Raw genomic sequence first — 22,258 nt, 5'->3', positions numbered from 1 at the left:
CCCATGATATTGGCCCTTTCTCTGTGTGTTATGGGCTTGTTTCAAAGCCTAATACGGCAGTTTTAACTGCAGTTGTAACTGTATGTTTTATGCTACCTAGAATAAAGGCTCACAGGAAATGAACGGAGTACAAATTAAGTGAAGGGGTCCAGCAGTATCAGCTCGAAGATGCTAACACAGATCCTTAACAGAACAAAAGAAAGAATTTAATTTGCTAGGTGCTGCTCTGGTTGAACGCAATCACTGGTCAAGAGCAGGATTATGCATGCACATACACACCTGACAGTGAGAGAGGCTATGAGCTAGATACTTGATACCAGTTTGATAAGAGGAAAAAAAAACAGAAAACAAACCCTACCAGATTTCTGCAATCCAAGTGGTCTCATGCTGAGGAAAAGACCAAGGCTTGGGGTTTTCAAGTCTCCACAAGCACTGGCTACTTGGCTTCTGGAGCTTGATTTTCAAAATCAGTTGCCAGCAGTGACAGGGAAGGATCCCTGTCATGTACAGAAATCAGGCAAAATTCTTCTCACCATAGGGCACCTGAAATTAGGAAATACCAAATCATACAGGGGTCTGTAAGGTTCTCTGGGTTAGTTTGATATGAAGTGGATATCCACTCCCAGCAGCCAAAGCTAACTGACACTGCCTTTAGGTGAGACTAACGACCCCTGGCCTAAGTTTCTTCCAAAAAGTTTCTTCTGTTTCCCAGGGAATTTATAACTAAGAGTCCCTGTGCTGTGCAGCATTGTGCAACACAGACACATGGCCTTCTCACTCTAGGATAAACTTTGCATCCTTCAGATAGAAACTACTGAAAAAGATCCAAGTCCTGCTGTTCAGTTTATGTTGAGAAAGATGGAGAGAGGAGCTTTTTAATTGAATAACCTATTTTTAATGTTAACTTTGAGTACATCTGGCAGGGGTTATCACCTTTTTGTTTTATTCTCTGTATTACCTTCTTTGGTGCTTCCTCACAGAATCAGTATAAAACATATAGTGGGTGCCTGTGTTGGCAGGTATGAGCAGAGAGCTCTGATGGAAACACAGCAGAAGATGTTAGGGAATGGAATCAAGCTAGACAAAATCCCCATTAACAGTTATGCTAAGCCACTGAATTTTGCTTGTTGTGTTCCTCTTAAAGTATCACAAACCTGAAAAACATGCCTAATTCTCACTGGCTACAGTGAGGACTGATCTCATGCTGCGTTATTTTGTGGAATCCAGATTTGAATTTCCACAGCACTTGTCGACCCTGCTAAGACCAACATCAGGTTACACAGATGCATAGCACCTTACATGCAAAACGTCAGGACAGAAAGTAGTGAAGGACCTTTCTTCGCTGCCTCAGTTCTTATTTCTAATGTCTCCCCAGGCTTCCAAACCCTTGATCATGAAGATCAGATTGCTTTGCTGAAGGGCTCAGCAGTAGAAGCTATGTTCCTCCGTTCAGCTGAGATCTTCAGTAGGAAACTTCCTACAGGACATACTGACCTTTTAGAAGAAAGAATTCGCAATAGTGGTAAGTACCTTGTTTAATGAGGAAAAAAACAAACACAGCATTGCAGTGGTGTGTCAGCATTTTGGCCTTGAAAAGCTAGTAAAATTGTTTATTAGCAATGAAATAGGTTTATCAGAATGCTGTTCTTTTTTTATGTTAACTAGGACAAACCTAATGCAGCCTTCAGTCTAAAGGTCATAAGGTAAAGGTTTGTTCATAAATACATTGCAAGTGCTATGAACAGCACTATATAAGAGAAACCTAGTGCATGTCTCTAACGATAAGCATAAAAGAACGATGAAGATGAAAAGTCACCATTTCAAATTATTTAAATAAAATGTCAATATTTATGCTTACAAATGCTATCACTATAAGAAAGAGAAAAAAGATTGTACAACATTATTGTAGATGATTGAAGGGAAACATCTATTCCTAGGGTAAATGTGGTAAAATGAATCACAGTGCATAAGGTACCTAGACAAATTATAATTGTAATAAGGGACAATTGCAATTACAGCATATTTTCAGTATGTCTTCTGGTTCTCAAGGTCCCTCAAAAGTTCAGTTGCCGTGATAGATTTTACTGATTCTGCACAAAAGTCTTAGTTATAAAAGTTGAATGAGGCTAGGTATTGTTAATTGCATAGAGCAGGAAAAGCCAGGTTTTGCATTGTTACATGTTCTCTGTCCTCCACTGATACAATATTGAATATTTTGCCTTCTTCTGTATTGACCAGCAATCTTTATCCACCCCTCAGCTACATAACATCAGAAATTCAGATGTAATAAAATATTAAACTAAAGAGTCCTTCCACTATAGTCAGACTCTGCTTTGATTCTGGCTTCAGGCCTTCCTCTTAAATAGTCAGAAGGGAAAAAGGTAGGAGAACATTTAACCTCAACACTAGCCATAGAAATGGCCTTGAACCAACCGCACACTTCTGAAGCTCCTAAAATCAATGGTGTGGAGGGATGTCTCATGCATGCATAATCATGCCAATACTTGCCTCTTTAAAACCCTGAAAAGTGGTCAGGAAACATGGGAGTAACTCATTTGCTAAAGGTACGGATTTAGTTTGACTTAGCATGCTCATTTATAGGTTTACATTTTGTAGTTTTTTATATATTTTTTTGTTTTGATTTATTATGAGACGCCATTATTTGAAGGACTAGAAATGGTGGCTTTGAGAGTGATACAGAAAAAGGGGAGAGAATTTGCTTGCATTCAGTGAGGAGGCACCAGAGCTATAGGGCAGGAGACAAGAGACTCCAAACATGTTTGTCTCAGAAAAGTATGTAAAGGCAGGAGGAATTAGCTGACAAGAAGATCTCAATGGGAGGATGGCAAATGAACACCAGGAGAAAAGCTGTGCAGAACCTCAGTACGAGGCATTTGACACTGATGTTGGCAGGAGGTGCAGAACCAGAACAAGCAATTGTGGACAGTGTAGGTTTTGTCCTCATAGGGTGTGAAGAAAGTGAGTCTGATGGCTTCTGTGTTAGGTTCTGCAGGGAGAAATGTGTGCCAAGGAAGCCAAAGATCCTTCCTAGAACATTGGCTTAAATTATAATGGATCAGAATGTTTTCATTAAGAGATTTTCTACTGGAATATAACCTAAATTTTTGATAAAATTACATCTCAGAGAAATGAATCCATATGAATATATGATTACTGAAAACATCTGCTCCTCTAATCTATACAGTGAGTTCAAACAAGACCAATACTTTAATCCAGAACATTATGGCATACCAGTTAAAATATTTTTTACTTATAATTTTAAAATAACCTGTTAGTTCTCTGCAACTATTGAGTCAACATCATTTTTTGCAAGTTAGTACTGGACTTAAAGACAACATTTCATACCATGACATGACTAGGTGGAATATGACATTATATCCTGCAGTAATACAACTGACATGTCATGAAATAAATAAAAAAATAGGTATTTTGCAAAGAAAGTTTCAAAACAAATTATGTTTTCAAATGTACTATTATTATTTTTTTCAAAGAAAGATTTCCTGCAATTCTTCTTTTTTGGGGGAAAAAATTCCAAGGTAAATTAAAAATGAGTTCTGGATCAGAAAAAAATCCTGGGTTGAACAGTTCTCAGGAAATGAAGCACTTCAGTGACTTTTTTAGAGTGTGTATATATACATATATGTACCCTATTGCTCATGGAAAAAGGATCTCTGAAAATATCTTCCCTCGAGCCAGGATGAAGACGGGGACATAAGAGGAAACACTGCTGCTAGAATCTCTCCTTCCCTGTATTGCAGGAAGATAACATTGTATTAGCCAGCTTACTTGCTGGGGGCTGCATTCATTCCTTCCACTAATAGCCAAAATACAAAACAATTCTCTTCCCTATGAATTTTATTTCTCTACACTGTGCAAATTCAAGCCTAGGCAAAAACATTTTCCTTCACTGCACTTTAGAGGGCTGTGACAGAAAACAACACAAGAAGCTAGTAAATCTTTGCATTTGTAGCAGAGTTAACTTAATGGATGCGGCTGAGGTTATTTAACTGTTAGTGCTACCACACAGGTCCAGCAGTCACTCAAGACATGCAGTGTACGGTAGCCTCTCATTTTGGCCTGAGGTTGCTCCATAGTCACTGTTGCATGCTACGTATCTGCTACAGTTGCAGTGTTTCCTGCATGAAGAGGCTTAGATATGCTTTTTAAAATGCCACTCTGCCTACATATTCCGTGCTGGTGACTGCTTGTCCGCTAGCAGTATCGCTTCCTTTGCACTGAAAATGCAAGCGGGGGGGTTTGGAGAAGAAGGTTCTCACAAGGTAGGTTTGACGCTCTCATGTTTCCCAAATATAATTCTTGGTGTTCACTGAATTTTCATAGGTATACTGTTCATCATCACCCAAGCTATTAGAGTTTTTCATTTTAAGAGCCTGCATCGGTGCAGTTTTTCTGCATGTTTTGTCTTAGTTTATGATAACTTCCAGAATTACCCATTCAGGCAAACTGAAACATTTCAAACTTGAAAAAATACCTATCACTGAAACATCTTATTTTTGTGGTCCAAATCATGGCCGTTTTCAGTTATCCTGAGCTTAAACAAATCAAAAGAAAGGCATCCAAATTCTTCTGTTATCGTTGCTTGCACATACAGCTTTCAAAAATATTAAAAATGCAGTTCACATCTCTGCAGGTTATTGGACTCAACACAAGGGCATAGAGTTGAAATATAATAGCCTGTACCAAATTTGATATTAGGGTAGAAGCTTTAGCAACCTCTTCAAGCCCTAACTTACAAGGATACATTCTACTAAAAAAGGCAGCTGACCATTTTCACATTATAGACTGGTGTGAGAGATAATTTGGACAAATAAGATTAAACCCAAGTCAGAGAAGGAAGAAGAACCTGAGACAATTATACAAAATGTGGCAATAGGGTTTTTTTTTTTTTACATATGCCCCACCCCCACCAAAATATGTAATAAATAAGAGATAAACAAGACCAAATTCAGCAAAATGAAAAACCCTGCAAACATAACATACAGGAGCAGAGGAAATGCAGGGGTAGCTGGGTGAGAGTTTAGAAGTCAAACTTAAAAGTAATGAAAAAAGAAAAAGTATCAGGAATATTCATGGCTCCTAGTGAGGTCCTGAACGCTGTCAGACCATCAGCCATAAATTGTTGCCTATAGTCAGAATTTCTGTCCACATATTTTAGGTGCAGACAAATGTCTGAGTGTCACGTAGGTCCTATTGTCAAGCCTTGATGTGTGTATCCATAAAATCAGGGGGGTGGTGGGGAACATGCCTAAAAGTCACAAGCTGTCCAGAAGTCTGTCACCTGCCACCATGTCCACTTGGAAGCTGCTCTCTTCTATTAATATTTATGCCTTCCCCACACTGACTGTATGGAACTGAAATTTTTTCCTGATAAAGAAGCCAGAGATCTGATGGTGATGACCTTTGAGCATTAGCAGCATTCATTTTTATTCTCATGCTGATGTGGTCTACTTTTATTTATTAGTTTGAGTGTATTGCATAAGTCCTTGTAAATCTCAATGACTGCCTTTGTTTATGCCCTCATGGTCTTTCCACATAAGGTGTTATGAAAAATCTTTCATTAGCTGCTCCCGAGACTGAAATCCTCTCCTACACACTCTAATATTGAGACTTAATGAGAAATACAGACATTTTATTTCATGTTAATGAGAGCTTGTGCCACTTACTCATCTTATTTGCTGCTTCACTACACATACACGACGTTGTCACTGATTGATTCATTCTGTGAAAGGCTGACATCCTAGTAACTCTATGCTAGTTTCTTTCTGTTATTTTTAAAGCAAATTCTCCTGATTTTTAGCAATACAATATTTTTAAAACACTGCTGAAGTGCTGAGTGTCTTCTCAGTGAGCATTTATGCCTTGTATTCCTAAGGATACCTGCTTTCCAGCAGTCATTAAGAGCCACATTCTCAGATTTTTGTTATTTGAGCATTTTCTTCTACAGAACAGCTCAACTGATTTCAGTATTGGGAAATAAGATACTATCTGATTGGAACAGAGATGGAAGAATTTGGCTTTAAATTTTCAGTTGGTAGCAGGATACCTGTCCTTGTGAAATACACAGCTGTTTTCCTAGTTGGGTTACAGGTGATGAAATAAAATGAGATCCAAGGCAAAAAGAAATAGCCACTACTCTAAAGCATTGGCAAGGGGCCACCTTTTGTCCTTGGATGTGAATACAAGGTTCCCATTGATTTCAACAAGAGACTCATGCAACAGAGGGCAAAATTTGGCACAGGAACAATGGATACCGAATCACTTCGGCTACTTCCGGCTTTTATTATTTAATTATTAGTACCGAGTCACTGTAGTGCTTTGAAATCCCATTGTGCTGGGGTTTGTTCAGATGGAGAAACAAAATGAAATGATCTCCACTCCTGAGTCCAAATCACCAGAGAGTAACCCTGCATCTAGCCCCTTGTTTCTAAATATACCTGCAAATCATAGATGTTTAACCCTTCAAATGGCCATGTGCATTCACATGGAAGGAGACATCTGCCTTTACTTGACTCTGGACCAAAAAGTAGCATCCAGTCCAAAGCATTTAGAAAGCTGGACCTCTTTAAATCACAGAGCATAAGAAAGAGGTTTTCTGGTCGTATACAGTCCTGCACAGCCTGAGCACTCTGAGTTAGCCAGCGCCGCAGTCCTGAATTACAACTAAAGTTTATGTGAGTGTTTAAATCACATTTCCAGAGTTAAGTTACACACATGAAAATGAGAGCAGATGTCAAAGGTCAGAATCTCTTTTCTTCTGCATAAGTGTGCTTCTCCAGGCCAAACACTTGCTTAGATAAATAGACCTGACCTATGAAGATTATTGGCTCAAGGCAGCGCAGATACCACTGCTGTGTCTCAAACTGCACCTCTCTCCTGACTATACACAACCATGCCACTGCCAAAGGATGGTATATGGCAATATCATTTTTGTCCTCCTTGCAGGGTTTTTTGATGGCAGTGATGGCTCCATAGTGGTCCTATTAACTGGTGCTGAGAAGATGCTTTTTAGCTGTCCTAACTGGGAGTTCTCCTTGGCATATGCTAACCTGTCATTTAAGTTGTTCAGCCCTGGAAGAAGATGATAGAGGAGAGGTCACATGTGTGTGTTCTGGTGTATCCTCTTTACTGGACAGATTTTCCCCTTTTGGTCTCTCAACATCAATAGGGTGAATTTGGCCAGTGTTTAAAGGGCCATTGGTGCATTTAAACAGATTAGAAGACAGAGCTCATAACAAAAACCTTGCAGCATGGAAAACAGTTCTGGTAGATGAAACCCTATGAAAGATAAGATATAATTTTGTGAGTAATTAATATATTTCATTTTCATAAAACAGCTACTAATATGCCCTTGGTTTAATATCCACTGGCACCTCCATGTTTATCAAGACAAAAGATCTCTTCATCCATATTAATCACACAATGCTAGTTACTGTTAATTAGCACTTATTCACAAGCTTTCTTCTTGCAGTAGATCAATCTGTTCTGTTTTACTGAACAAAATAAGAGACAGGTCTCAAAAAAGTGGCAAATATTGACTTCATGTCACAGCAAAAAATGTCTATTCCAGGCTTATGTTAACCAGGTGTTTACTTAAGGCCTGAACCTGCAAACCTTATGAAAGCAACAACCCTCTTGCTTTTAGTGAGAAATCATAGGAAAAAGGCAAGGTCTAAAAGAATGATGTGTCTTAAGCTACAGATATGAATGAAATTCTGTAAGAAGCAATGGATGCTGGATGAATAATGCTCACGGACTTAAATCTGCCCTAGCGTAATGCTGCAAAGCTGTATTCAGCAAAGCTAGTATTTCACGTTGTCTATCCTGGGGTTTACAGCCAGTCACGCATACTGAAGTCAATTAAATGAACTGCAGTGTCTTCAGGAGATGGTAGGCAGAAACCTGTATAATTCAGAATGATGCACAATGAGACACAAAGGAGGGCCATTTTCTCATTGCTGTAACGCTTCGTGAAACAAAGTTTCTGAAGCTTTTGCAAAAAAAGGTAAGAAGGATGCATCATAAACACTGACCAGGAAGTTGGGTCCATCTAATATAGTACTGTAGAGTTTTCCTGGCAAATCTAAATAAAGTCAATCAAACAAACAGAGCTAACTTTTCTGTTCTCTTTGAGGCCAGAAACACTTTACAGCTTTATTCTATTTCATTTTTCACTTCTGGAGTCTGATTTGTAATAATGACATTTGAACAGCGACATAATTCATTTCTCCTCTAGCCCTTCCAGTTACAAACAACAAATCAGCTTTAGGGTTTTTTTTGAAAATCTGAATTGAAGTGACAACATCTCGTACAGTAGATAAGGCAAAAAGGAAGAACTATAAACATCTGTTTTCTGCTTTTTTGCTTTCTGATGAAGCTTATTAAATCCAAACTAAAGCATTTTCAATCACATTAGAGAACAGCCCCCTCTTGTGATGGAACAGCAGTTTGTATAATGTGTTAATACAGAATGATGAAATAACAGGGGAAAACCAGCAGAGATGGGAGGAGGGCAGAACTAGTAACCAAGAAAAAATTCCATTATGCCAGTCGTAAAACTGTTTGTTTTACATGGTTTTGTTCAAAACTGTCCTGAGACACTTATCTATTTAAAATTTTCAAAGCTGTACTCATTTTAGTAACAACAGCAAACATCAGTTGTATTGCTATAACATTCTTTTTTGCTCTTTCACCTCTTTTGTTTTGTTTTATTTCTCTATTTGGATTACAGTAGTGCAGAGAAGCACTTTGTATTTTCATTTACTCTCACATGCATACCCAATTTTTTGCCTCACTCACCCATGAGTTTGTTTCTTAATGTTAGATTGTAAGCTTTTCAGGGCAAGCACTGTTTTACTACATACTTATACAGTGCCCGACTCAATGAGGACCTGAATTAGGTATTAGCACACCCCATTTGCCATAATCTTTTTCATCCCACTTCTGTTATATTGCTGGTAGGACTTGTGGAGCTGCGTGGTGAGCAAAACAAGGGAATTCATCTGGCTGAAAACTAACCTGACCAAAAAAAAAAAAAAAAAAAGAAGAAGAAGAAAAAATCAAATGATGAGCAGGAGAAACAAATAAGGAGAGTCTTAGTCACAGCCCACTTCCTTCCATTTCCTGCCTGCTGTCAAGATGATGGTGCTCAGCAGCATGATACCTTGGATAGGGAATTCTAAAAATATCCACAGTCTGTCTTGGACTTTTATCATGTCACTGTTGTGCTATTCACTTTCAAGAAGGGAATTCTTCTGCTAAGCTTTAGGACTCAGCTAGACTTCCTTTCTCCCCCTCATATTTCTACATTCTTAAGAACTTTAAGACTTTGGTTCATCATATTTAGTTATAAGGAACTTGGGCATTTACAACTGTCAGGCAGACCCCAAAAGTTAGCCGTAACAAGTGTTCACCATTTTAAATAGTTAATTATTATGACTAATAACATAAATTTAGCAGAACAGTAGATGGTATGACTGTTGTTTGTTCTGCATAAATCTCCAACGGTGTTACTAACTACTGCAGAACAAGTTGACTCTCATCACATATTTCTGCTTAAGTGACTCATACTCTTCTTAATAGTGTTGAGCTTGTTATAAAAACCATCAGATTTGTGGTTTGTAATCTGAAGTGAACACAGGCTGCTAATGTCAAATATACTTTTACTCAGTCGGGACATGTAACTATTTTACTGATTTCTACTGATTCATTGATTCTACTATCAGGGTCAAGGCAAAATTGACATGTTCTTGGTTAAGTCAAGTGACCTCTTCATGTCTCCTCTTTGTTGATTTGCATCTGCTGAGTTTCATTTTGAATTTCTCCTATTGGAGGCACTCCAAACCTCACAGCAACATTTGACTACCACTCCTGACTTCAGCTCTATGTTGTATAAAACATTCAAACCCACATTATTTCACACCATTTCCACAGCAATGTAAGGTTTTATTTCAGAACAGCTCAAAACTTGAGAGAGTAAAATGATAAGAAATGATATGGCCCTCATTTGCGGCAACAGAGGAAGTTGCTATCCTTTCACCTAAGAAAGGCTGAAAGGCTTTTCACTGCAGAACCACTGGTTTGGACTCTAAACCTTGTAGGTGCCTAAGAGATGCAGGGAACTGCTTTTGACAGTCTAGTGGTTGCTTCAAGTCACTCTGACACACCAGTTAAAAAAAAAAAATTGATATCACAGGTCCTACTTCTCTTTTACACCAAAGACTGGAGTGAACTACATCCTTAATTTAAGACTAAGTAAGAACATTGTGACCTGATGACAAAGTCAGTAAGAGGAAGCCCAGTTGGCGTGCCCCAGTTCAGTAACCCCAAAGGATTTTGCTGGTGGTAAGAGAATCACATGATCCCAACTTAAACTGGGCTGCATTTTAATTATTTATGGCTCCGTACTTTATAATACACGAGTTTATGCTGGAAGGTAGTAGTACTTGCAAGCAAGTTGATCTTGGACTACAGGTAATCCTAGACCTGGCTAAAGTTTCAGGCTAAATAAAAGGAGCAATTAAGTCTCTTTATGGAGACAACTGGAGCAACTGCTCAAGGCAGTTAGCTGTATAGGGAAGTTGAGACAGAATTAAGCCATACACCCTGAGAGGTTTCTGTATAACTAGTGTAACCATAGGGAACATAGGGATTGCTTGGCAAACTGTGCACACTGGAAATGGAAGATGACTGGAATATCAGCAGACAGGATCAAAACACATATGGAACTTGTCCTGAAGAGCACAGAAGTACAAACCTGCAGAGGAAAAGGACCTGAAAGACTTTGAAGCCATGCAAAGAGAAATTGTCAGTGCTTGCCTCTTTCTACTGTGTTCTGAAAAACAAGGATGTGCTTGTACTTTTGTAACTACTTGTATTGCATCAGACCAGTACATTTCTCCCATGAACACAAATGGTCAAGGCTCCAAATAATAATTAGTTGCTCAGTGGCAATAAACCACAGTATTTGAATAATTAAAAAATAATAATATTATCACATTTTTTTCCCACAGGTATCTCAGATGAATTCATAACTCCCATGTTTAATTTTTATAAAAGCATTGGAGAGCTGAAGATGACACAGGAAGAATATGCTCTGCTCACAGCAATAGTTATCCTCTCTCCAGGTAACTTCTAATTCAGAATCACATATTAGTGGTTTTGGAAAGAAAGCATTAGGTGTGTGACTTGAAAAGTGTAAAACACTTGTATCCTACATACAGTAAGCAAGCATATATGCTTACTTAATATATTCAGTAGTTAAACCAGAAAATCAGTATATTTAGAAGTTAAAACAGAAAACAAGCAAACAAAGCCAAACTCCAAATGTCCTGCTACACCATCTGGTTTTGCATCTAAAGAGAAAAATGCCTGTGTACCTGCTTAAAGAATTGCTAGTACTTTAGCACTGCTCAGCACAAAGGGCTCCTTCCTTCAGAAAATCTCAGGTGTGGTAACAGGTCTGTCACTACACTCCATTAAGAAACGTCACATTTTCAAAAGGAAATTGGGAAGTCCTAGACATTAGAACAGAGAATGGCAACAAAGGTCTTGAGCTTTCCTTGCACAAATACCAGCTGGCAAGAGCGCCAGGACAATACTGAGTTGTCCTTTAGTCTATAAAGCCTTGGAGACTGACCTTTCTGTAGTATCAGCATAGTAGTGTCTCAGCCTTGATTATAGGCCTTAGTTGTAAAAAGTAATTCTTTGACAGCACAAAACTAATCAGCTCCACCCAGAAAATATGGAGAAAATGTATAGTGCCTCAAGCAAACTGAATATCACAGGAATGAGAGAAGAGAAGCCTGATGCTTCAGGACATGAGAGAGCTACTAAGGTTTCCAGATAAGGTTTCATGGAATATGGGAAAAGTTAAGAAATTCCATGGCTCTTTGAGCCAGTGCAGCTCAGGAAAAGTCTGTACACTAAAAATTTCAATGACTGAAAATCCCATCCTCTTCTTTTCCTCTCCTTCCAAACACCCAGACAACGTACTTACATAAGAACAAAATAAGAAGTTAAGTATTTTCTAACAAAAAAGGGATTTCACCTGAGGATCAAGATGTTTGATTTCTTCCCGGTGACCTATATGCACATTCTTCTCGATTGTCCCTCTACTTGTCCCTGGTTGTACCACATCTCCACGGATTTGCGCTGTGCTGCTAAGTTGTTGCAATGCATCATAGGACATACTCAGGCACAGAACCACCCTGGAGGTGACAGTGTAATCCCAGACAGACGTTTCTGAGTTGAAACTCCTTAGTTTTTGAAAAAGTTGAAAGTTATTCGTAGCTAGAAGTGGGAAGCTTGCATGAACCAAACCCTGAACCAAAATTACGATGTTAAGTCACTTTTGTTCCCTCTTAACTTGAAAAATAGTATTCTTGGCAGGTGTGAACATCACTGCCTGTTGAGGAGAGAATAAGCAGATACCATAGCCTGCAAGTGGTAGCTTACCAATGATGTGAAAATATTTACACTGAATCAGAGCATATATTGGCTAATTACTTTTCTTTTAAAACTATAACCAGATCGACAATACATAAAGGACAGAGAATCTGTGGAAAGGCTTCAAGAACCCCTCCTGGATGTTCTACAGAAATTCTGCAAACTTCACCACCCGGATAACCCTCAACACTTTGCATGTCTACTGGGCCGTCTTACAGAATTACGGACATTTAACCATCATCATGCAGAGATGCTGATGTCATGGAGAGTGAATGATCATAAATTCACACCTCTTCTCTGTGAGATCTGGGATGTGCAGTGATGGATATTTTTTATTTTATTTTAGGATAAATAACTTTTTAAAGGACCACGAAGCATTTATTTTCATAGAAAAAATATTCCACAGTTCATTAAGTTTTCTTTACTGCATTTTTATAGAAACATGCCATGGATCCATAAAAGTCATTTTGTTCATTATATGCAGCATACTGTATAGCTATCAGATTTTCACGTGTGAGTGTAACTTTCTCTGTATTTATATTCTCTGATCAGAAAGAATCCACCAGCTCCACAGAGAAACCCTATTAATTCCTTCTGCAATTAAGCTGACTGCATTTGTAAATTGCATTTGTTCCTCTTAAAAAATACAGGTTTCCATTAATATTTTTTTTCATTGCAATGTTCTTGTGCTTGGCCTTCATTAAAGAATATATTCCAAATATTTACTGTAATAAACCAGCTGAAATGATTAATGCAGCAGTCATTTGCCATTTAACTGTGAAATGTGTTAATGTAAGATGTACGAGATCTTATTTCTTTATATGACGAAAAATCATGTGGCTCTGGCAATAGAGAAAAGCCTCCAATCCCCTCCCCCCTTTCATGACATAAACATGTAATTTCATTTGCATTATTATTTCAACGTAGAAAATATACAATATCTATACTTTGCAAAAGCACATCACAAGTTATTTTACTTTACATGAGGCTGTATAACTGGCTCTGCAACGACTTTCGGTTGTTGGTGTTTAGCAGCTCTGAAAAGCACCATCAGCAACATCCTCAAACCAGGTAATTGTAAGACCTTTGATTTAGTTTAACGATGACATTAAAGGGATGCTGCTAGCTTTAAAAAGAAACCATAATTTCTCTGGATATTTACTAGATTTAAGAATGTTGGCCACAGGCCCCGGCCCCCCGGCCCCTCCCCGCCCCGCCCGGCGAGGCCCCGCCCCCGCGGGCGCTGATTGGCCCTTTCGAACGGAGCGGCCGGCGCGGCGCGGCGCGGGGGGGCCCTGGTGCCCGGCGCGGGGCGGCGTGGGGGGAGCGCGGTGCTGCGGCGGCTGCCGGTGAGTAGCGCGGCGGAGTCCGGCCGGGGTTGGGGGGCTGGTGGTGCTGATGCCCCGGCCCCGCGGGGAGCCCGGAGCCGCCTCGCCCGGGCACTGCTGCAGTGTCCCGCTTGCATCGGGGTGGGATGGGGGGCTGCTCGTGAGTGCTCGTCCGTGATTTGTGCAAATCGGGCGTATTTCGGTGCGCGAAGCAGGAATATTGCCAGAAGGGCGGTGCTGTAGCAGCTGCGGGGATTTGGCGGCGGGTCCCCGTGCGGGGCTCGCGCCTTGCCGCCGGGCCGGGCTCCGTCCCCGCGCGGGCAGCAGCTCAGCCCGCGCGGTCACCCTGCTGCCACGGATGTTGGGGGGGGGGGGGGGGAAGCGCCGTGAAGCTCACCCTGGGGAAGGCAGAGGGAGGGCAGCGGGTTTTTTTTGCATCACACCCTTCAAGCCAGTCTCCCTTGTGCCTGACGCAAGCAGCTGCTGTTTTCGTAGGAAATTTGCCCTGGCGCTCGTGGCTGAAATACCCGTTCGTATTGCTTTAGCAATCCGAAAAACGTCTGGCTTCTTTCTTTGCCCCAAAGCTGGCCCTGTTCCAGGGATGCTGTGTGTCACCTCCGACACGTTATCAGATAAAGACATGGGAAAAAGTGCATCTATACCTTTGGGACCTTTAAGGCATAGCTGGCCTGTACACTTGTAATTATGTATGTACTGGGTGGATCTTTCATAATAAAACTGGATTTTCTAATGAAGTAATAATGAACTCCTCCTGCCTATGGCCAGCCAGCAGTCTGCTGCTGGGACTTTGAGTGTTGATCTCCTCAGTGATGCTTTGCTGAAAGCAGTGTGGGGGAAAAGGGAAGGAAAGAGGAGCGTTTGCTTTGGTTTGCTTGCCCAGCTGAGTCGGCTTAACGTGACCGGCTGGCAGGGCAGCGTGTCTCATTGAAACCGAGGTCTCTGCGAGCAGGATGCTCTCGTGTTAAAGGAGCCATCTGCACCTCTCCTGTGGAGATGCCAGCTGTTGAGGAGAAATGCTCCTCCTCAATTTCAAGCGGCTTGCCCTGCCCTGATGGGGGTGAATTCGGGGGCCTTGTGGAGGAGAGCGGGTTGCTGCAGTGCGCCGCATGTGCCCTCGCGGGGCGGTGCAGAAAGGCAATCCCTGAGGAGAGCTGTCAGCTTGGCCGTAATGGCAGGAGTTGGTTGCCGCCTTAAAGCGCTCCACCATGGACTGACTAGTCTGGTTCTTTCTCTTTTACACCCCTGAGGCCTCCCCAAGGAAGCAAAGCTCCTGCTGACTCAGTAATGCATCAAAAGGGCTCTGTAATTGCTGTAGCGAAACAGAGTCACACTCCGTGGATGTCTCTTGTGCTTGCCTATTTTCTTTTGCATGTTAGGATACGTGTGTAAAAATAAATAAATAAATAAATAAAATAAAAAAAAAAATCTCAGATATCCTGTACCAGGTTTCCACAGATACTGCTTTGACAGCTTCTTTCATTTTAGAGTGTTTATGAAAGTGAGTTTTGGTAGGTACTGTCAAAACTAATATATAGTTTCCAGTTGTTCTAGGCTAGGCTGTTGTGACTGCCTTTGGGTGTTGATGGGATAGAAGATGATATGTGATACATCTTAAATATAGGGTGAGGATGTAAAAGTGTTTCTATGCAAGGTTTTTTTTTTTTATATAAGTCAATGAATCTCTTTAGGATCTCCTACAGCTAAATCACTGGCTGCTTCATCTGTGTTTCAGGTACCTGTGGAATCGGGCATTTTTTTTGTTTGTAAACTGTTCATGATTCACTCTGTGCAATCTAGTAAAATGTGACTTGGACTTGCTTCATCTTGTGCAACAGAGTGGTTTGTAATTAGTGTACCGTGTCTTGTCGATTGGTCCCCTGTGAACCATCTATACAACTTGATACAAGTGATACTCAGCAGGCTATCTTGCGTAGCATCTAAGAGCATGTGTTTGACATCTTGAAGTGTTTGTGCAAAGTGCTTTAGTGCTTGCTGACTTTGGTGCTGTTTCCTAGGTTGCTGGAGGACAAAGTGGTGGGCAGCGCTCTTCAGAGCAGAGAGAGACCATGCGGTCTTCTAAATGTATGTCTGCACCCCCTTGCTGAGGGATGCCTGCTCCTGTGTGCTGTGGCGGGGGATGGGTACCTTTTTTCACGTCTCTTCACTAATGTTGATCCGTAGGTGTAGTCTTTTATTTGTGGTTTAGCAATCAGCAGCTCCTGCCTTCCCCAACACATCGTTTGGGGCTGACCACCTGTCTTGCAGTAAATCAGTGCAGCTGTATTTATGCTGCCGGTAAGGTGATGCTAGGCAGTGTTTCTCCTTTCCTACCACCCCATGGAGCCTGTTGATGGCAGTAGCAGAAGGGCAGGAGGAGGAGGAGGAGGTGTTTTCTGGGTGTGGTGGTGGTGGTGGTGGCGGCTGGAAAACTCTGGATGTACTGAGCTTTGAGTGGGGCTGGTTGCCCCCCTTGTTGGGAAGCCTGTTGCATGTTACTACTGCTTTCCCCATTTTAAGAGATGAGACAGGAAGACAGCCCTCCTGGGTGCCTCAGGGATATCAGCTGGCCTGGAAATGGGAATGGCATGGCCGGAGGCTGTGCACTGGGCATGGTGCAGTGAATTCTCATTATAAGGCCTTTTCTTTCACAATGTTGAGCCCTGAAGACTAAATGCCTGTTGCATGAAGGAGAGCTGAAAAAACGGAGTTGCCTGAATTCAATATCAAATACTTGCTTCATTCATTATGTACAACTTTATGACGCAGGGAACCCTGCTGGTTTGAGAAGAAATTAGATTTGACTCTATTACTGCAATATTTTCCTCCCCACAGTCTTATGTGCATATTGGCTACTTGAAGGTGGCGGATTTGTGGGTCTTTCTCATCCCATGCCTCTTCCCTGTATGTGATAAGGCTATTTGAATCTGTATTCCCAGCAATCTGAAAATGATGTTTGGGATCTGAAAATGGCTAACTGTTAAGCTCAGTTAAACCTTCAGCTCAGAATCCGCTCAGGATTTTCCATGATATGAGATTTTTTTTTTTTTTTTTTTGCTAAATGTTATTCAGATGCTGTAATAATAAGTGAAGCCATTTGACTTTCTAGAGAGCCCTGAGGCATATGGGCTTACAAAATAACTTGTTTTAAAAGAGCAGGCCCTTGAAGTTGGAGAGCCACAACTTTCCTCAATGCCCTTTATTTTTTTTTTTCAAGACTAGTTTTTGCTGGGCATTCCACAAAACTGCAGATGCTGGACATTCTTGCAATAGCTGCTGTGTGAATATTTTGCTTTGTTTGGGTTTCGAGTGCTCCCTGTGAATTAGGCTGCCTTTTGTTCTTCTGCTGACAGTTAGCATGCGAGAGCTCTTGCTGGCCTATGTGCAGCTCCTTCTTTTAATGAGAGCAGCTTCTCTACTGGCTGTTCAACTGTTGTTTTATTTATTTTTTAAATCAATGAAGCCTCTTAATGCAGCTCTCTGGGGACAATGGCTTTCTTATGCTAAAGGAAAATGTATTCCCCTGGACAAAGCTGTGGGAAGCATAACATGCTCATTAGTAATGCTTGGTACATACCCTGCCCTTCCCTTGTTCATTCATACGCGGACAAATGACATCAAGGAGAAGATGTCTTTTTTTGTCTTCCTTAGAGATAAAAGTAAAGGAAGGGGCAAGAGTCTCTTGGAGTGTCTTTGATAAAGTTTGAGTAGTGCTAGCAGTCCTGATACGAAGAAGTAAGTGGCTTCAGTCTGAAAACGAATGGGTTGTATAGTTGCCTGGCGTGGAGGTAAGTTGGTTGGACTCTCCAATGTGTGTGGTCCTCTGTAGCATGTGAGGTTAAAGGTAGTGAGGGGGAAGAAACGGGGAGGAAACAGCGCAAATCTGCTCTCCAGTTTAGAAGAAGGGGAAAGGTCTTTTACAAGTGTTACGTCTTCTGTGACGGGCTATTTGGCCTTTCAGCTTTGGAAAGCTAGGTTGTGAAGCAGATGGAGGAGAAGAGTGACATCTACATATGAAATATAAACGTTTAGGGACAGGGGAGTGGAGCTACTTGTTTTTAGCAAGAAAATGAACGGTTTCAAGCTATATGTGACTGTCTGCCATCTGATTTCCAGCCTGATCAGTAAGATGAAGTTCTACTGCAGCTTTTAAGTCAAGGAGCAAGAAACCTGTTTTTTAACAGGCTTCAAGACATAGATAGGTTGCAGTGCCCTCCACTACCTTTGTGGAGGACTGTGCTGAGGAAATTCCTTCCAGCATGGCCACAAGCAGCCAACCTTGTAATAACGTACATCTCTAAACCTGTAGCCTCTATGGAGAGGGTTATTGATCCCTAGCCTAGTGTATGGTTTGTGCTGGGTTTTTCCATTAATGAAAGCATTGCTGCAAAATACTGTGTAGGCTTCAGGAGAGAGTGTGTAGACTACATTGCCTCTAAATTAATTTCCTTAAAGATTTTTTTTCGAAGGGTATTATCCTGATAACCATACTGCTGCAATAGTTTGCACTGTTCCATTGATACCTTCGGTGTGTGCTATTTGCCTGGAAAACTAAGTCAGAATCCCTGTAGAAATTAATAAAAACAAGGATTTTTCTCATGTACCCACGCAAGAAGAAACCTCATTCTGCAAAATGGTTTCCGTCTTTAAAGTTTGGCATAGTCTTCCAAGTATTTAATGTAAACTCGTGCTGCATATGTGTGTATGTGAGGCAGCGTACAGACGCAGCAGTTTGCACAGCAGTTCACGCAGAAGGGCGCACGAAGGAACCTTCGTTTCTGTTCCCTGTGGTGTACGCTTCCTCAAGTATGGTCGTGACACGCCGCACAGCGCATTCCCCAGTGGCTGTTGGAGTTGCTGTGTCAGAGGCTGGGACCCAGAGAGACCCTCTGACAGTAGATGCAGCTCTACAGGTCTCAGGCTGTAGGGAGTGCTTGGGGCCTCTCCGGGAGGCCTGGGCTGGCAGCCAGCTCTCCTGCAGGAGGTGTGCTGCTGTTGTCGAGTTGTGTCGTCAGGTAAGGGAGTTACGGGAGGAGGTCAGTAGGCTGCGCAGCATCCGAGAAGATGAACAAGAGATAGACAGGGTATTCTCGGAGACTGTACGGCTCCAGGAGTCCCAACCCCCCACAGCAGTGGAGTTGCTGGAGGGCTCTGTGCCGTGTGAAACGGTACATCATGACACCGTAGAAGAAGGCTGGAAACTGGTCACTGCTCATAGGAGGAGAAAGGCTCCTACTCCTCCCGAAGACTTGCAGCTGAAGAACAGGTTTAGTGCCCTCCAGGATGAGGAGGAGATGGGCATGGCTGCCAGGGAAGTACCTGGGACAACAGACCCTGTGCCTTGCCGGAACGCCCAGAAAAAGCGGCGGGTGATTGTTGTGGGGGACTCCCTGCTGCAGGGGACGGAGGCATCTATCTGCCGACCTGACCTCATGTCTAGAGAGGTTTGTGGCCTGCCAGGGGCTCGTGTGAGAGATGTCATGCAAAGACTGCCTAGGCTCGTCCATTCTTCGGACTATTACCCACTGCTGCTCTTCCATGTGGGCGCCAATGACACCAAGGGCAAACTGGAGACCATCAAGCAGGATTTCAGAGCTCTGGGGATGGTGGTCAAGGGTCTGGGAGCCCAGGTCATCTTCTCCTCAATCCTGCCAGCGAGGGGGATGGATGAGAGGAGGAGGAGACGGACCTTCCAGGTTAACGACTGGCTGCACCGCTGGTGTTGGCAACAGGGTTTTGGTTTCTGTGACCATGGGACCCTGTTTGAAGATCGACAACTGCTGGGGAGAGATGGGATCCACCTCACAAGGCGGGGCACATGTGTCTTTGCCAACAGGTTGGCCAACCTGGTAAGGAGGGCTTTAAACTAGGAAAGATGGGGGAAGGGGAGAGTTATAGTGACAGGGTAGCTGGCAAAAGACAGCTCAAGTTGGGACGCCTCCAGCAGGTGAATGCAGCCAGGGAAGTGCACATGGGATGTGGCTATGGAGGATGCTCTTGTATCCCTCCTGGGAAACCTGCATGCTCGATCACCTCTCTGAAATGCCTGTATACCAATGCACGCAGCATGGGGAACAAACAGGAAGAACTAGAGATGTGTGTGCGGTCTCAGGGCCATGATCTCATTGCCATTACAGAGACATGGTGGGATAGCTCGCATGACTGGAGTGCTGTCATGGATGGCTACGTGCTTCTTAGGAAAGACAGGCCAGGAAGGTGAGGTGTTGGAGTTGCTCTTAATGTGAGAGCAACTGGAATGTATTGAGCTGTGCCTAGGGGTGGATGAAGAGCGAGTCGAGAGCTTATGGGTAAGGATTAAAGGGCAGGCTAGCATGGGTGACACTGTTATGGGTGTTTACTGCAGGCCACCTGATCAGGAAGAGGAAGTCAATGAGGCCTTCTACAGACAGCTGGAAGTAGCCTCACGATCCCAGGCCCTGGTTCTCATGGGGGACTTCAACCACCCCGATATCTGCTGGAAAGACAACACAGCTAGGCACAAACAGTCCTGGAGGTTCCTGCAGAGCATTGGTGACAACTTCTTGACACAGGTGGTGGAGGAGCCAACAAGGAGAGGTGTGCTACTGGACCTTGTACTAACAAACAAAGAAGGACTGGTTGGAGATGTGAAGGTTGGGGGCAGCCTTGGCTGCAGTGACCATGAGATGGTGGAGTTCAGGATCCTGCGAGGAGGAGGCAGGGCACTAAGTGGGATTGCAACCCTGGACTTCAGGAGAGCAAACTTTGGCCTCTTCAGGGACCTGCTTGGAGGAATACCATGGGTTATGGCTCTAGAAGGAAGGGGGATCCACAGAGCTGGTTAATACTCAAGGATCACTTCCTCCAGGCTCAAGATCGGTGCATCCCTAGGAATAGGAAGTCAAGCAAAGGGGGTAGGAGACCTGCATGGATGAGCAAGGAGCTCCTGGCAAAACTCAACCAGAAGAAGGAAGTATACAGAAAGTGGAAAGGGGGACAGGCCACTTGGGAGGAATATAGGAACGTTGTTAGAGTATGCAGGGATGTGACGAGGAAGGCTAAGGTCTGTTTGGAATTAAATCTGGCTAGAGATGTCAAGGACAGCAAGAAGGGCTTCTTCAAATAGATCAGTAGCAAGAGGAAGACTAGGGAAAATGTGGGCCCTTTGCTGAATGGGGTGGGTGCCCTGGTGACGAAGGATGCAGAGAAGGCGGAGTTACTGAATGCTGCCTTTGCTTCAGTCTTTACTGATCAGGCCAGCCCTCAGGAACCCCAGACCCTGGAGGCAAGAGAGAAAGTCTGGAGAAAGGAAGACTTTCCCTTGGTGGAGGAGGAGTGGGTTAGAGATCATTTAAGCAAACTTGACACCCACAAATCCATGGGCCCTGATGGGATGCACCCACAAGTGCTGAGGGAGCTGGCGGATGTCATTGCTAAGCCACTCTCCATCATCTTTGAAAGGTCGTGGAGAACAGGAGAGGTGCCTGAGGACTGGAAGAAAGCCAACGTCACCCCAGTCTTCAAAAAGGGCAAGAAGGAGGACCCGGGAAACTACAGGCCAGTCAGCCTCACCTCCATCCCTCAAAAGGTGATGGAGCAGCTCATCCTGGAGGCCATCTCCAAGCATGTGGAGGAAAAGAAGGTGATCAGGAGTAGTCAGCATGGCTTCACCAAGGGGAAATCATGCTTAACCAATCTGATAGCCTTCTATGATAGAATGACTGGCTGGGCAGATGAAGTGAGAGCAGTGGATGTTGTCTACCTTGATTTCAGCAAGGCTTTTGACACTGTCTCCCATAACACCCTCACTGGCAAGCTCAGGAAGTGTGGTCTAGATGAGTGGACAGTGAGGTGGATTGAGCACTGGCTGAATGGCAGAGCTCAGAGGGTTGTGATCAGCAGCAGAGAGTCTAGTTGGAGGCCTGTAGCTAGCGGTGTTCCCCAGGGGTCAGTACTGGGTCCAGTCTTGTTCAATTTCTTCATCAATGACCTGGATGAAGGCACAGAGTGCACCCTCAGCAAGTTTGCTGATGATACAAAACTGGGAGGAGTGGCTGATACCCCAGAGGGCTGTGCTGCCATTCAGAGAGACCTGGACAGGCTGGAGAGGTGGGCAGAGAGGAACCTCATGAAGTTCAACAAAGGCAAGTGCAGGGTCCTGCACCTGGGGAGGAATAACCCCCTGCACCAGTAGAGGTTGGGGGTTGACCTACTGGAAAGCAGCTCTGCGGAGAAGGACCTGGGAGTGCTGGTGGACACCAAGTTAAGCATGAGGCAGCAATGTGCCCTTGTGGCCAAGAAGACCAATGGTATCCAGGGGTGCATCAGGAAGAGTGTTGCCAGCAGGTCGAGGGAGGTGATTCTCCCCTTCTACTCAGCCCTGGTGAGGCCCCATCTGGAGTACTGTGTCCAGTTCTGGGCTCCCCAGTACAAGAGGGATGTGGCAC

The 22,258-nt window shown here is 43.1% G+C and overlaps 1 protein-coding gene across 1 annotated transcript in view; it reads left to right on the top strand.

Annotated features, from left to right (window-relative positions):
• NR1H4 (nuclear receptor subfamily 1 group H member 4) overlaps window positions 1–13,261 on the top strand; it is a 40,421-nt gene extending 27,160 nt beyond the window's left edge. The window contains exons 8-10 of the mRNA XM_013947345.2: window positions 1,376–1,522; window positions 11,052–11,165; window positions 12,570–13,261. Coding sequence (XP_013802799.1) covers window positions 1,376–1,522; window positions 11,052–11,165; window positions 12,570–12,808 — 500 coding nt within the window. The 3' untranslated portion in view covers window positions 12,809–13,261. The remainder of the gene's footprint in view (window positions 1–1,375; window positions 1,523–11,051; window positions 11,166–12,569) is intronic.
• The last annotated feature ends 8,997 nt before the right edge of the window (window positions 13,262–22,258 follow it).

Source organism: Apteryx mantelli, chromosome 1 (assembly GCF_036417845.1).
Source record: "Apteryx mantelli isolate bAptMan1 chromosome 1, bAptMan1.hap1, whole genome shotgun sequence".
Lineage (NCBI taxonomy): Eukaryota > Metazoa > Chordata > Aves > Apterygiformes > Apterygidae > Apteryx > Apteryx mantelli.
The sequence above is the reverse complement of the archived record's forward strand: the minus strand, read 5'-3'. Positions and strand labels throughout refer to the sequence as shown.